At 41.8% G+C, this 15,974-nt stretch overlaps 1 protein-coding gene across 2 annotated transcripts in view; it reads left to right on the forward strand.

Annotated features, from left to right (window-relative positions):
- The first annotated feature begins 762 nt into the window (after positions 1 to 762).
- Positions 763 to 15,974, forward strand: part of xpo4 (exportin 4) — a 42,071-nt gene continuing 26,859 nt past the window's right edge. Inside the window, exons 1-2 of one of the 2 annotated variants that reach the window (XM_042495058.1) lie at positions 763 to 1,546; positions 15,522 to 15,679. In XM_042495058.1, coding sequence (XP_042350992.1) covers positions 1,400 to 1,546; positions 15,522 to 15,679 — 305 coding nt within the window. In that variant the 5' untranslated portion in view covers positions 763 to 1,399. Of the gene's footprint in view, positions 1,547 to 12,141; positions 12,735 to 15,521; positions 15,680 to 15,974 lie in introns of those variants that run through there. The other variant, XM_042495059.1, reaches the window with a different exon arrangement.

Raw genomic sequence — 15,974 nt, forward strand, 5'->3', positions numbered from 1 at the left:
AGGTCAAGGTTACTAGGACCTTGCATCCATCTCATCCTGGTGAATGAATATTGAAGAGATAGAAAAGTTTTGATTGTTCGTTCTTCTGTGAAGTAAGAGTGAAGAGAGATTGTTTGTATTTCCCCCCCAAACAAAATTAGAAAAAAGGTGATCAGAGGACAAAAACTGTCAGAGAACCACCTCATTTTTTAATCTCATTGATACATTTATTTGCGGTCAACGGGCTGAAAAATCTGTTGACTTGTTCCGGCATAAAGCCTTCATCTGGACATTGTATGCACTGTGAGGACAAGGAGAAAAAAATGTTGAGGGTTTTGAGAGTGGTTAAGAGAGGCGTTGAAATTTTGATTTGTGTGTGAGAGAGTGGGATTGTAAAGAAGAGAAAAGTGTGTGTGTTGTGAGGGTGACGAGTGAGAAAAGTTTCGCTGGGGAGAGTGGAAGGAGTATAAAAGAGAGGGTTGTTCTTGATGAGCTAAGGAAAAAGCATGTTGTGGGTGTGTTTAGGTGACTTGAATAGGGACAGGAAGTGTTGCGGCTGCGTGGGGAGAAAGTGTGTGTTGTGGGTTTGTGAAGAAACTTGTTGTGGGTGTAGAGAAAGTCTTTAAATAAGGAGACTGTGTGTTGTTGGGGTGTGGAGGCAGAGAATTGTTTTCAGAACAGTGTGATTGTGTTGTTGGTTTAGACAAAGTTTTAAATCAGAGGAAAGTGTGTTGTGAAGACAAGGTTTGACAGCGTCTTGTAAGGATTAAGAGGAAAGTGTGTGAGAAGTTTTTGAGATTTACAGCAGCAGAGAGACAGTCTTGCTTCGGTCTTGAAAAGCAGTCAGGACGAGAGCCAAAGTGATTGGCTGAGGAAGCAGAGGGAGTGTTTCAGGGCAGTAAGGCGTCTCGAGGACGTCTTGCAGAGGAGTGGACAAAGAGGCAGAGCAATGCACGCTGTCTGGATTGGCTGTGGTGAGAGTGTGTCTTGTGTGTTTAAGATCTTGTGAGGAAGCAGAGAAGAGAAATCTGAGTGTGCACAAGGAAGGGGAGTGCTGGTAGGAAGGAGAGGTGAAGAAGAGGACAAGAAGGGAAGAGGGCGAGTCAGAGGGTAAAGAGCGGAGCAAGGGAAAGGAGGTGAGGACAAGAGGGTGAGAGAGAAGTTTCTTTGTGGCTGAGGAAGAGCTGACGAGGGAGAAAGAGAAGAAAACAAAGAGGGGAGGGTGAGAAATATTGTGGGCTGAAGATTGACAGGATTAATGAGAGGGAGAGTAACAAGTGACTTAACAAGTTTCTGCCACCAGCTGAACCAAAGACAGAAATACTCATTGAGAGGTTAGTGACACAATCTGGTGGGTTGTTTTTTGTTTTTTTTTTTGTTTGCGTGCTCCTCCTTCTCCCTCTTCCTCCTCCTCTTCTTCATGCTGTTGTTGGCCTTAACTGGCGGCGGGTCACTGGGGCGCCACTACATCGCCATGTTCGAGGCCACGCAGAACGTCACGCTCAAGCCTACAGAGTCCTGGAGGGAAGCGCTGCTGGACACACGCGTCATGGACCTCTTCTTCACAGTGAGTACCACGTCCATCACTGATGTCTTTATCTGCTTTAGAGAATCTGCAGGTTATGAAAAGTTTAAATTAATTAGTTTGCACCTTTTTAAAATTCTTAAAACTTGCTGACGTGTGCAGTTTTGAGGTTTGAAGCTTAGTTTGAAACTGTACTAGTCATGTTAGTGTTAAAATCTTGTCTTTATTTGCTTATGGCAGTGATACTCAATTCATGCGCCAAATCCCAAATCTGGCCCCAGATAGGGTGCCGTATAGCCCCTTAACTATTTACTAATTTACAAACTAAAGGGATTCACACTGGGAATAGTTTTTGTACTTTTAGAATACATAAGTTGCTAGAGTGCAGAAAACAGCATCAAAATGGACCTTTTTTTAATCGAAAAAAGTGCCGGTGGAGGATCCCCCATACCCCCCGACAGAGGCCCTAGCTAAACCTCTAATATCCAAAAGTCCTAGAGACATCCAAAAATCCTAGAAACATCCTTAAATCCTAGAAACATCCTTAAATACTAGAAATGTACTGAATTCTAGAAATGCCCTAAAATTCTATTCACAGACAAAAATCCTAGAAACATCATAAAATTCTAGATATATCCTAAAGTCCTGGAAATATCCTAGATGTGTCCTGAAATCCTGTAAACGTCCTAAAATCCTGTGCACGTCCTAAAATTCTAGAAACAGCCAAAAGTCCTAGAAACACTTTTGAAATCCTTGAAATATCCTAAAATCCTAGAGATATGTCCTAAAGTCCGAGAGATGTCTTGAAATCCTAGAAACGTCTTGAAAATCATACAAACGTCCTAAAATCCTAGAAACATGTATAGGGCTGCGCTGACTGGCCCCTGGCCTCCTGTCATTTTGTAAAAGTGGCCCCGAAGCAAAGGAAGCTATGTATCCCTGGTGTACGGCGTTATGAAATATTAACCTGCAGATGTCTCGCTCTCTGATGTACTTTATTATGTCAATGAATCTGCATCTGTCTGTTTTCCATCCATCCATATCGGTCTGTCTGGGAGGTCTCTGTTCAGGTTTTCATCCAAAGTTGAGCGCTCTCTGTCTCACACATTTCCACTGAAGCTCTTGTGCCTCTCTTTTTTACCCTTTCTTCTTCTTCAGTTTTTCCCCTGACCTCTACATGGTGGTTTATTTATGATAAACAAAGCGAGACAGTTTGCCTTTTCATGTTGGGCAAAGAAATCTAACTTGACCTCGTCTGTTTGGTGCATGTGAAGTTTTTACTGCTTTCGTGGTTTTTTTTCGGACGCACCATTAGGTAGATTTATGGGTGCTTTGCAGTGGGGTCGTGTTATTGTGTAACCGTCCAGAGGACCGCCCCGTGAAGTAAATGTGTATTTTTGTGCAGTGACTTGTGTGTTTTAAGAGGCGGCCCACGCTGGCTAAAGCAAACGGTGTGGAAGAGAAGTGTGGAACAAACTGGTCAGCTCCTCTTCCATTTCAGCATCCATTCAAACCTCCAGGCTGCCCATCGCCAAATACTGCTCCACTGCTCAGCCTGTCTGCTGACCAAATACTGCCCCCGTTTCTTTAGCCTCTACCTGCTGCCATCTGCTTCACTACCACAACCTCTGCAGCTACACCATGTCACTGCTTCACTAACTCTGTCTGTCAACTGTGGACAATCATACTGGTCCTCTCACTTAACTGTGTGGGCTAAATGGAGAATCTGTAGGTGATGGGACAAGATTTTTTAGTTTCCATTGGTAGTCCGAGTTGTGTTGACCACTCACGTTTGAATGACGATAAATTTATGACCTAAATTTAATCTCTGACGACGAGCTAGCTTTATATTAGCTTTTTTAAAATGTATTTACATTTCTATGCAGATATGTGTTAGTAGAGATTAGCTGAAATGAGGAAGAAGAAGAAGTCTTGGCTCACACATCTTCAAGCTACACTGCATCAGCCCGAATTACTGACCCTCGCCCTTGGATGATTTATCGTCACGAGGTCCAGCTGATGGGTCTGAGATTGATCCAGAGCAGTGATACTCAATTTACGGTCTGCGGACCAAATCTGGCCCAGATACAGTGCCAAGTGGCCACCCAACTATTTTCTAATTCAACATAAATAATAAAGTGACTGGAATGTTTTTTTTAACTTTTAGTATACATTAGGTCCAAAAACATGCTTAAATCATAGAAATGTCCAAGGACTCTTTTAAAATTTAAGGAAGTTTCTCTCATTTAAGAATGTTTCTAGGATTTTAGGACATTTCTTGGACTTTCGGCCATATCTAGGATTTAAGGACATTTCGGGGCTTTTTGGATGTTTCTAAGATTTTTGGACAGTTCTTGGATTTTAGACCATTTCAAGGATTTTAGGACGTTTCTAAGATTTCAGGGTGTTTCTAGGATTGTGGGACATTTCTAGAATTTTAGGACTTTTATTGGATTTCGGGACGTTTCTAGGAAGGTGAGAATGATTGTTGTGAATCCTCAGGTGTCTTTACATTATTTCTGTTTCACATTGTGTTTTGTTTTTTGCTGATTGGTCAACCCTGTTGAAAGTTTTAGGACATTTCTTCTTTGGTTATAGTTATTACCATGGTGCAGCTGTTCAAAGTGAAAATAATCATGTATTTGTTACCACATGTGAATGAGTTTCTGTTTTGATTAAGCATTCTTTTGAATGTAAAAAACAAACATTTTTTCCAACATTAGTTGTGTTTTGTTGTCTGCAGATGCTTGTTTGTAGTTTGTTCCATCACGACGCCCGATAATCAGCGCTCACTGACAGTCCTGAAAAGTTTTTGGTTTGATTGTTGCAACTTAATTCACAAAGCAATCACAAATAACTGTAATTGGCTTCTTAAGCAGCGACTGTAATCAGAGGTTTGTTGCAAAGAGCACGAACAGGCCTAATCAAGGATTTGATTGGCCGGCCGCAGCAGTTTGGCATGAATAAAAATGTTTGCCATTTTTCGGTGGGTTCTCTTTGCTGCTGGAATCTGCAGGATGTGTTTTGTGTTGGTTTCAGTTTTCAGGCCTCCGGTCTCATCTCTCGCTCTGGTATTTCTAGTAGCTCAACTGTTTGTTGTTGTAAGGCTGCTGTGGCTCTGTCAGCTGTCTCCATGTGTGTGTGTGTGCGTGTGTGTGCGTGCATGTGTGTGTGTGTGTGTGTGTTACAGCATCCTCCTGGTAGTGTTGTGTGCATTTTTGTGTGTGTTGGCCACATATCTGTCTCTGTGGGATTGTGTCAATTTGAGTCTGTGTAGCGTGTGTGTGTTTGTGTACGCTCTGCATGGATCTGTGTTGTGCCTGTGTGTTTCCATGTTGTGTGTGTGTGTGTGTGTTTACTCAATTTAATGGGGTCCTCTGCTGTCTCAGCTGCTGTGTCTCCTCAGCTGTGAGGGGTAACAGGCTGGACAGGGTAAGTGTGTGTGTGTCTGAGGAGGGGGTACTCAGAGACACGCGCCATCAGGGTCACAGTCCACAACAGACCGGTGGCAGGATTAGAGCCCGGCCCCAGGATTAGGGGCCCCTGTTAACAACCGCAGTAACCCACCCATCACACAGACACACACACGTCAGCCTGTTGAGGGGCTCAGGCTGTGAGTCTTGGTCCCTCTGTGGGTGGGTGTCTGTCAGTCTCCCATTAACTGGCTCCAGGGCTCCGTCACTGATCAGGGCTGTGAGCATAAAGCAGCCTGCTCATCTCATCACGCTTATTTTTTCACTCCTATTATTCGGGTTCATTATCACATTTTTGGTAGTGTTTGTTGGTGTCCGCAGCTAATATGGCAGACTACTGGACCAATCAGCCTAATATTTTGTGCGCACATTTAAGACTCTATGCTCAAGGATCTCCTGTGGCTGGGTGCTTTAAATCGTCATTGACTGCTGACTGCAGCTGGTTGGGGCTGCAAGTTTTCTATAAATTGTCTTGGCAAGAAACAAGGCTTACTGTCTGTTGCAGGCTACATTTTAGCCCTCATCATGGCTCAAAAACTGACATCCATGCAAGAGTTTGGACTCATTTGAACCTGAACGACTACAGGATAATTTCATACCAGAAACTGGTTGTGATCCACTTAAGTTAGGCATGATATGAGATGAATATATCTCCGTATTTGTTTTCTTCGCAGCTATCTTGACTGTACGGGGCCCTGTCCCCCCAAAGTATTTTTTCCCAGCTAAAAATGCCAGGCACTCCTCAGGAAACGCCCAGCTGGAAGCGTTTGAGAGTGCTTTGGCGGCGCAGCGTTTGTTCAGCTGAGAAGCTTTTGCTGCGTCTGGTTGCTATGATACAGAATATCTGTGGAAGTAATGTCAGCACAAGGTAGACACCTTGCTTTGGATAAGAGGAAGGCTGAAGCGTGCAGGGAGAAAGGAAGGACTCGCTGCTCTGTGTAGGTTCATGAGAAGAAATAATATATGCACAGTATAGTAACATATTTGTCCTCCATTGTTGTTTTTGTTGTTCAGTACTTGCTCATGTCAGATGTAATGGTTTTTCCTCACAACATTTGTCCTTCCTCCGCTGTGATTGAACGGCTGAAGTGACAGTCAATGAGACAGATGAGCACAGTGTTTTTATTCAAAGTTAAACATTGTTCGCTTTGACTGCTCTGAAAATATCTGCCACAGTGGTAGTGCTCAGAGCAAAATTCACACTAATGACAGTTTGTAGCACAGTTTAAATATGTTTTGCTCCCATTGCAAAGCATTTAGAAGATACGCTGACCCCAGAAAAAAAGCGCTTTAGTGGAGACAGAAGCGCGAGGTCAGAGGATGCAGATTTTTTGACCAAGCGTACCGAGTGGTTAAATTTCACTGTCACTGCAGCTGATGTTCTGCTGCTTCATCTGTGCCAACAGTATACTCTGTGCTCCCGGAGTGTGTTACTATGAACACGTGAAGATTGTAAGTGAATGTGTGGGAAACACTGATTTGTGTATCCGCCCGGTGATAAGGATACAGAAATCTGGCACAGTAGTTTTTCCTGTTATTCTGCTGACAAACCAACTTAAAACACAACCTCATTGGTGGAGGTGATAAAACCAAGTTGCAATAAACTAGAGCCTTCCTGTACTCAGCAGGATAACAAAAAAAACATGTTACACTGGGCAAAGATTTTACACCAGCCCTTTGGAACAAAAGTTTAGGATCCTATAATTATCCAAACATTTTAGTTTTTGTGTATCAGACATGATTGACATCACAAGGAGGGCTCAGGTCAGTCCAAAACCGATGAGATAACTCCAGAGCCATTATTGATGGTTACTGGTCCCCACGAGGCCTGAGGTCAGGTTCTCCAAGCATATATTTTAAAAATCAGCTCAATAATTATCCAGTTTGTCACAGACATTTTGCTGCTGATGACATGTTTAATCTGATGCTTAAAGTGTCATTCTGTGTCCTGAGGTTTTTGTGGAAAAGGATTCATCTCTTTTCCACTTCAGCTGGTGACAGCTGCGACTCTGAGATTCAGAGATGGAGTGATTGAAGGTGGATGAATGACAGAGTTGAGAAAATAAGAAAAGAACGAGGGTAGCGGTGAGAGAAAGCAAGGAGAAAATGAAGGAAGAGGTGAAGGAATAGAAAGGGGTTTATCATTTTTACAGGGGAGACAAAGAAAAGAAATGGCACAGAGAAAGACAATTTGGACAGAGAGTGAAACGTGGATGCAATTTGCAGGAGCGTGAGAGAGGTTTGGGGATAAATTGGCCATGGCAGATTGAAAAGGAAGAAGACCCCGGTGATTGTTGGCCTCCTTCAAAATAAACACGCTCCACTTTTTTTGATTTAACACCTCGTGACCACAGTGCACACTTTGACTCCTACAACAAAAAAAGAAAAATAAGAAAAGGAGAGTGCACACGCAGGGTGAAGCGTCTGTAATTTTGGCCTCAGCTGTGTGTTTTTCTCTGTTTTGTGTTTCTGAGTTTTAAGTTTCTGTTTGGATCTGAGTGATTAGAGAGCGGCATCAAATTGTGATTATGTACCCACATGTAAACACACACACATCCAAGACTTTTGGATGCATCTGGTTTATTTCATCGCATTGAATTGAAACACACACACTACAATAACACCACCACAACACCACCCAACAGTCATGCACATCCACCTTTAAGCATAAATGTTCTTAATCAAACACAGACACAAAAATACATTGTTTTTTATGCAGAATTGCTTTTTTATTTCTGCAGATGCACATCTTCAGACTTACTGACATGAACAGACACTTCAGTGCACACAGACACACGTTTGTACGACCTTAACAATCATAACTACGCGCCTAAAGCTGTAGTTATAGTTGTGCATGAAGTGGTGATGCTGTAGCTTCTAGGACTGTTAATTGGTCAAAACTTCTCCAGACAAACGACAGCTGCATTCGATCCTTGTCCTTTTTGTACTCAAATCTAGAGAGGGACGATTTAGAGGAGAAGCTGTTGCATAGATGAGTGAAAGCAGACTTTCTTTTGGCTCAGTGGAAAGTTGATGAAGTGGACATGGAGCTCCATGGCCAGCCTCCAGATTTTGAGGCGCTTTGTTGTACCGCCTCCTCTCTAAACTGAGCATTCTCACCCAGATGTGCTCTTGGGTACCAAATTCTGGCCCTGCTTAATTCAATGTGAAACAGTACTTGGTGATATTAATGTAATTTGCTCTGTACCATTTAAAGTATTGAGTTTTGTATTCTACTCTAAAGCTGCGTTTCCATCAAAAGCTTTTGGTATAGTACTTTTAGAACCAAAAGTAACCCCTAAGAACATTTACCATCAAGTCATCAAGTGCTGTGATACAGAATGAAATCCAATCCCTGTTTATTGTCCACAGAACAGGGCTGCAGGCCGACATTTTCAGAATCAAAAAGTGCAGCCTGGAGTGGGAGTCTCTCTTAATGGGATATTTCAAAAATAGCAGGTTTGTGTATTGACTCCCTGATAGGCAAGAGTAGTGGTTTAGTGCTGCTAGGATGCACAGAAACGACCTCCAAGGGCTTTTTTTTTCTCCAGGAGATAATTAAAATAAATTCAGTTCACATAATCCGGTCACAATTAATATACATTTTTTAAACGCTTGAATATCTACTCATTATTTCTAAGTGTATGTCATCCAAGAGAGACAATATAAACAGATGAAGTGGTCAAAGTTGTCATATTGCAATTAAAGGTGTGTTTCAGCTTCTCACAATGGAAATAAAAGAAATGTGTACTGAACTGATCGACCTGCTTAGTGGAAACACAGCTTAATGTCAGCTCCAATAAAACCACAGAGGGACTAAAGAACTATAATTCATAAACTTTTTTGGTGCTTTTTAGAAGCATTGTTGCATAAACGTGATACAATAATTTTCCAGTATTTCATTCAATAGATTAGTCAAAACAGGCACTAAAATTATTATTTTTTTAAACCTATAAATAGTTTCTCAACTTAATTTCCAGAAGATGCACTGTATCATACGTCATGCAGTGTCCTCACAAAGATAGAAGTACAAGAGCACACAGAGTAAAGCATTTCGTGTTTAGCCAGTAAACACAATCAGTGTGGAGTGCAGCGACTGATGAGGCTGCAGCAGAGGCTGATTCTCCTCTGACTTGGCCTGCAGGCAGACAGTAACCCAATCTGAGAGAGGGAGAGAGGGTGATGGTGGAAAAGAGCGAGCGAAAGACAATAAGTTGGAAGCACAGTGTTGATTTGAAAAAACAGAAAGATGAGCCTCTGAGCCCCCCGAGGTAACAGACACCGGGCTTTGTCTCCTTCTATAAATATCATTCCTCATTCTCCCCTCTCCTCTCTTTCCCTCTCCTCCTCCTCCTCCTCCTCTTTGCCTCGCTCTCTCTTCATCCTCTTTCCTTCACCCTCACCTCATTGTCTACCTGCCTTTCTCCGTCCTTCAGTTTTCTCTCATTATAGCTCATTTTCTTTCTCTTCGCTTCGGCTCTTTTCCTCATTACTTATTGCCCTTTCTTTTCTGCCCAATTATGTTCTTTCTCCTTGATATGGCTCGGTATCGAGCCCCAATACTTCTTTGGCAGAGACCAAAATGTGACTGCGTTGAGGTTTAACAGAATTTTAATGAATCTGAATCTGATATCAGATCTTTTTTTCAAATCCTTATCTCTTCAAATCCCTTATCAAATGTATTGAGGTTTAGCATTCAACATTTCTAAGTAATTACAGTTGTAGATAACCAAACTCAAATGATCATTTCATCTGTAATCAGATATTTTTTGTTTGGCTGAGAGAGTGAAAACTCTGCAGCTTTGAATTGAAGTTTAAAGGGTCAGCTCACCCCAAAATAAGAAATTTGTCTGTGACACATTTTTTCCTCTTAACAGCAGTGTTATTTGTCATTGTATATAGTTTTGGTGTAAGTTGCCAGTGTTGGAGATATCGCCTGTAGAGATGCAAAAAAATGAAGAAAACACATTCAGACTCAACGGTAATGTCTCTCTCCAGAAATCATGACCCGATTACTCAAGATAACCCACAGACCTTGTTGTGAGCAGTTTCTACTTAACAACATCCACCAACCATATCACTGTGCAGAAGGAAGCGTGCATCTACTCATGGACGAGAGGCTTGTGCTCTTGATAGGGCGGTGTGCAAACATAACTGGCATCCTCCTGGGCTGTAGCGTTAGCTAGGTCCCTGTTGCTAGGTGATTTAGCACTAGATGCATGCTTGAATTTGGCCAGCCGACTCGTCAGCGTCAGGTGTCACGGGGGGCTACTGGAAAGCTCGCTGATATGACAGGAAGTCAGGGCTGTCTGGCTGCATTCTGCAACCGCTGACAGGGTATCCGTGTCCGGAGCTGCTGCGTGCTCTCCTCCTCATAAGATGGTCCGTAGCAGCGAGCAGTAGGGCTGGATGATATGGCCTAAAAATAAAATCTCCAGTTTTTTTCATACCAACCGCGATTTACGATTTTAATTTTTTTTTTCACTCTTAAAAACAAACTATAAATGAAAAAATTGACACAAAATAAGTTTTGCTTTGATTTAAGCAATAGAAATTAACAAAGGCAAACTGAAAAATGTAGGGGGCCTCAGGTCAGTACTGCATATTGTACTGTTTTGCAGTTGAAACAGAGGGTATTGAAATCATTTCTGGAATCATACAACCGTCATTCAACATTAGTTTCATGTTAAGAAATAATGTTATTCGTTGTGTTCAAATTACTGGACTGTAGGTCTGTTGTAGTGGAGTCAGACGACATCCCCTCCTGCTCTATAGCGATCTTTTCACACGTACAGTTGTACAGACGAGGCTGAGCAACTTCATCAAAATACTTGCGTCTTGATTGCACAAACCTGGGGTTGATAGTTTTCAGAATGAGGATAAATTCAGGCTTTTCCACTGTGTATATGGGCACCGTATCTTTCAGTAACAGCTCTGCAGCACCCAGTAACGCCAAAATAAAACTGCCTCTACCCCGCTTCAAAATCATCTCTTACTTATTTTTTGATTTTTTACACTTCCTGATAATATCAGAATATTTTCACTTGTACAATGTTTTATTTAGGTTTCATTCGTGTACGGCTACTTGGGGTTTAGACAACATTTAACATTTGAGAGTCAGAATCAGGAATATTTTATTGATCCCTGGGGTGAAATTGTGGATCATTACAGTCGCTCTGATGTCAAGCATAGAATTAAGAGAGTAGAAATAAGTACCAGCACAAAGTATGTAAAAATACAAAATAGAAATACAGCAATTATAAGAAAAAAATCGCACTAGTAAGTGAATGTTTAAAATTATGTAATGTGTAGTGGGCTAAGAGTGTAAAGTGTGTAAAAATATAAAACTATGAGCTTTATGTTACAATAAAATGTATAAAACCAGTTTGTATAATTAGAAGTAGAACATACTATATGTATGATGCAACAATTTACAACATTATATACAAAAGTAAGAAGAACATGGCTTATTTGTTAAATGGAAAAAAAAAGTCCAGTCCCTCGTCAGAGCAAACATAATAAGCACCAAATTAGCAACTATGACAACACCAACACGTTACTGATACTAAATCCATTGATTAATCAGTGTGCAAAATCTGCTGTCATCTGAGCTGCATGCCCAAAATGTTCCATATTGTTGTATCTTGTTCTCTCTCCCTCCATCCATCCCACTCCCCGCATACTGACACACACACATGCTGTGTCTCTCTAACTATAGTCAGACTCAAGGCGACTGACATTACTGGCATCGCACGGATCATTCGCTGGTGCAGCTGCTTTTTCAGAGCTCGCGCTGTTCAATCCTTTGGCCTTGCACTACCTCTCCCACCCCTCCCTCCTTCCCTCTCTCTCTCTGTGGCTCACTCACCCGGCTCCCCCCTCCTCCTCCTCCTCCTCCTCCTCCTCCTCCCCTCACTGAGCTCTTCCAGAGGATGACTTCACGCTCTGGAAGAGGGCAGCAGCAGCAGCAAAGACTACAGTGGCTACGCTACGTTAGCATCTGAGATCTCTTCCCAGCAGCGTGGCTTACGACCAACCAGGCACCCCAGCTGGAGAGCAGAGAGGGAGGAGAGGGGAGGAGGAGTTGGGGAGAGGCAGCAAGAAAGAATTTTGGGGAGGGAGGGAGTGAGAAGGGGAGAGGATTTGAGAGGAGGAAGAGGAAGAAGCAACAAGGAGAGGGAGGTTGAAAGTTTGATTGCTTCTGCGATGGGGCCATGCGCTGGCTCAGTGTGTGGAGCCGGTGAAGGAGCACTCACTGTGGATTTAAGAGGATGACAGTTCGAGAGACGGGAGGAGAAGAAGGAAGAGGAAAAGAGCTCGGACCAGCTGAGAGGAGAGCTCAGGGGAGGAAGGCAGTAGAGCTCCAGACGTCGGAGGAAACCCATGTTGCTGTGATGACTCGCAGCGTTGTTGCTGCTGCTGCTTCCTTATTGTAACGTCCGTCTGTGTGCACAGTTGAAACCAACAATGCCTCTTCTCTTGTCGGAGTGTGACAGCTCAGCACGGACAAACCCCCAAATCCCACAGCCGAGCAGGAGCTCGGAGCTGAGATGAGACTGAATCGAGGGAGTCTTTTTCCGTCAGGAGCCGAACGCCGTCCAGTCCGGGTTTGATTGAGGCTGTCTGCGGCGCTCAGACGAGCTCACAGATTGTTTGTTTGAGACCGGGGGGTCAGAGTGTCTGAGGAGACGGACGTGTTGAAAAATCAATTCGCCATTTCGCTTCGCCGCATCTTTACTGGGTGGTGGGTGACGCCAGTGAGTATTTAATCCTGACCGGTATCAGCTGAACTGTTTTGGAAAGTGGTGACAGGAGGACGAGGCAGGTTCACCTTTTCGTTTTTGGTCGACGACTTTTCTGTTTCAAGGTGTTGTTGTGCATGCTGTTTGTTTTGGTAAAGTTTCGTTGACAGAAAGCATGAAAGTATCAACATTAGTGAACATTTGTAGATTGAATTTCCCGTCACACACACTGTTTAGGGGATTTGAATGGGGACTTAACATAAACAGACGTCTGCAGGGATTTAGAAATCTTAAACATCGAATTCAGATCAAATAAAAGCCCTCAAAGGTATTGAAAAGCCTTGAATATTATGTATAAATCCCTTGACTGTTTTTCATACCTGCATTAGACGATAAGTTCTAACTTCTGTTGAGTGCTGCTGGGGGCTGTCAGGAGACTTCATACACCTAAACCAGGTGTCTGCAGGTCCTTGATGAGTCTTAAAATGTCTTAAATTCAGTTTTATAAATATTAGGCCTTAAAAGTCCTTAAAAAGTTTTTATTTTAAATTTTTGTGATCTTAATTACCATAAATCATTTTAATTAGATTAAGTTTAACTGACAAAAAGCATAAAAGTATCAACATTAATCAAGACTTGTAGATTCAATTTCCTTTCACACACACCATGTAGGGGATTAAACCTGAGACAAAATTTGATCAGTTATTTGAAGGGATTAAAAAGTCCTAAAGATTTCAGTTCAAATAAATTAAAAAATACTTGAATTTCATGCACACACCTTGACCTGCTGCAGATGATAACATACGTTGTAACTTTTGTTGAATGTGGTTGTGAGCTGTCATAAGACGTTATACACCTAAACAAGGGTGTCTGCGGGTGCTTAAAATGTCTTAAATTCAAATTTATAATAGTAAGCCTTTAAAAGTCATTAAATAGTGTTAAACTGGAATTTTTGAGGTCTTGATTGCCACGAAAATGTTATGTAATTTAATTTAACCATATTTTAAATCCTTTTTATTAAGTTGAATCAAGCAGAGTGAAATTTCCTGCCTCTGATATCACAAACTTGAAAAAAATAATTAACAAGAAAATGTTTCCCTTAGGTAATATCCTAAAGTTTGTAGTTTATTCTCTTCCTCATGCTTTGGTTAATTACCACTATTGTATAGATTTTGTTAATTGTGTCCTTGCATTTGTTTAACTCTGGCACCTCTGGTTTCAGCCATGTTTTGTTATTTGCTACTCTTAAAATTCTTAAAAGATATGTACCAGTTTGCTAAGAGAGTAGCTGTGCTGTCCTGCCAAGTAATAATTGCTCAGGCACCATGAGTGGAGTTTAGGTTCATTTGAGGTGCAACTGCACTTGAATTTTATGTACAAAACTAAAAAAATTAAGTTTAAAGTTGAGACAAAAATTATAAATATGCATTAAATAATTAACTCAGAAATTCAATATTTAAATTGGAATGTTTAGAATCACATTTAAATTTAAATGAAATCACAAAATTAAATTTCTAACATCCAAAATTCAAAACACAATATAAAAACTGAGACCTAGAGTCCAAAAGGTACCACAAATAATTCAACAAAGACTGATTTTTTTTTTTTAAATGGTCCACACAGTTTAATAGCAGGTACGTTACAAACAGACGGAGGAGCTAAGGAGGCGCGTTTAAACGGCTTAATTGTAAAGTGTCCGTAAGTGTTGTTGCTGTTAATAGTTCGCTGCTCTGTAGGTGATCCTGACCTCTGACCCCCCTGTGGAGCCATCAGACCTGTTTTCTCAGACCACATGAGGCAAAGCTGTCACCATCTCAAAAGGCTTTTTGAGCTTATTCTGATTTTTTTTCTTGATCTAGAAACACACCATCTCTGCTGCACTAGCATTTACAGACTTTTACTGAAAGCTTATTCTGCTGTTATTTTTAATATATAAGAAGCACTCTGGGAGAGAATATCAGATAGATGCTTTGCAGTCCTTCAGATTCAGACAACTTTATTTATCCCAGAAAGGCAGTTCAGTTTTACAATCTACCCAGAACATACAAAAACTCACAGACAGAAATGAGCAGCAATCAGCAGTAGTATGTCAGAGAGATCAGTACACGGGCAAAAGATGCACACTGGCACCTCGTGAGGTCCCGTGCACACTGACTCACACGAGGACCAGGCAGAATAAATAATAAATGCTTTGGTCCATAAGTTAGTAAATATAAATAGGACATTCTAAAGCATTGCACATTACTTAAATACATTCATAGAACATATGTATGGGCTTGTCAGCCATGTGAAGACACAGTTATAAACCACTGCAGGTGGTCATGAGAATCAGGGAGGGTTTGAGACTCTCAGTCAGACTGCATGACTTGCTCAGTGTAGCTTTCCCTCTATTAATCAGAAAGGGAAAAATGGAAATTCTTCTTGTTCTCATGTTGCAGGAGGGCAAGAAGAGGAGACCGAAATGATCTGTGCTTTTTCAGTAAATTGTTAAAAGTGACAGTATGCAGAAGTTTTCCACATGTGCTCATGCACTCTGTCACTTTCACCAGTGCACGCACTTCCAGTAATGTTCAGAAATCCAAAGCAGGTGCTGGTTGATTGAGAAATTTGATCGTTTTCTTGATTAGATTAATCTTATATCTTTTTCTGTCTTTCGCCTTTTTTTCTTTGTTTTTTTCTTGTGCTGCTGCTGAAGAGAAAGAACTGACTTTCGGTGTTTTTAAACAATGACAATAACGCTTATCTCTATCCATACCTCAAAAAACACAGACTAAAACGTATATTTCTCCTCTCATCTTGCAGGTACACAGGAAGATTCGGGAGGACTCGGACATGGCCCAGGACTCCCTGCAGTGCCTGGCCCAGCTGGCCTCCATGCATGGGCCCATCTTCCCCGACGAGAGCGCCCAGGTCTCCTACCTGGCCCACCTGGTGGAGGGCCTGCTCAGCATGATTAACGGGTCAGTGAGTCTCTGTGCTGGAAAACGTAACTTACAGTTTGTCGATGGCCCAGAACTTGTAGCAGCTTTTAACTTGAAAGTCTTATAGTTGTTCCGTTTGTACTCGTTGAAGTGTTTTTAGTCAAGCTAGCAGCTCTGTGGCTGGCAATTTTGGTCCGTCTATTGGTTGGTTGTTGGAGCTATTGTCCCATTTAAGTTCCATGTTTTCAAAGACATGGATGTAAACTGTGACACTTCTTCAGCAGCAGCTCTTCAACATGATGGACCTCATCAGGTCCAGACATGGGTCCCAGGT

Source organism: Plectropomus leopardus, chromosome 10, assembly GCF_008729295.1.
Source record: "Plectropomus leopardus isolate mb chromosome 10, YSFRI_Pleo_2.0, whole genome shotgun sequence".
Lineage (NCBI taxonomy): Eukaryota > Metazoa > Chordata > Actinopteri > Perciformes > Serranidae > Plectropomus > Plectropomus leopardus.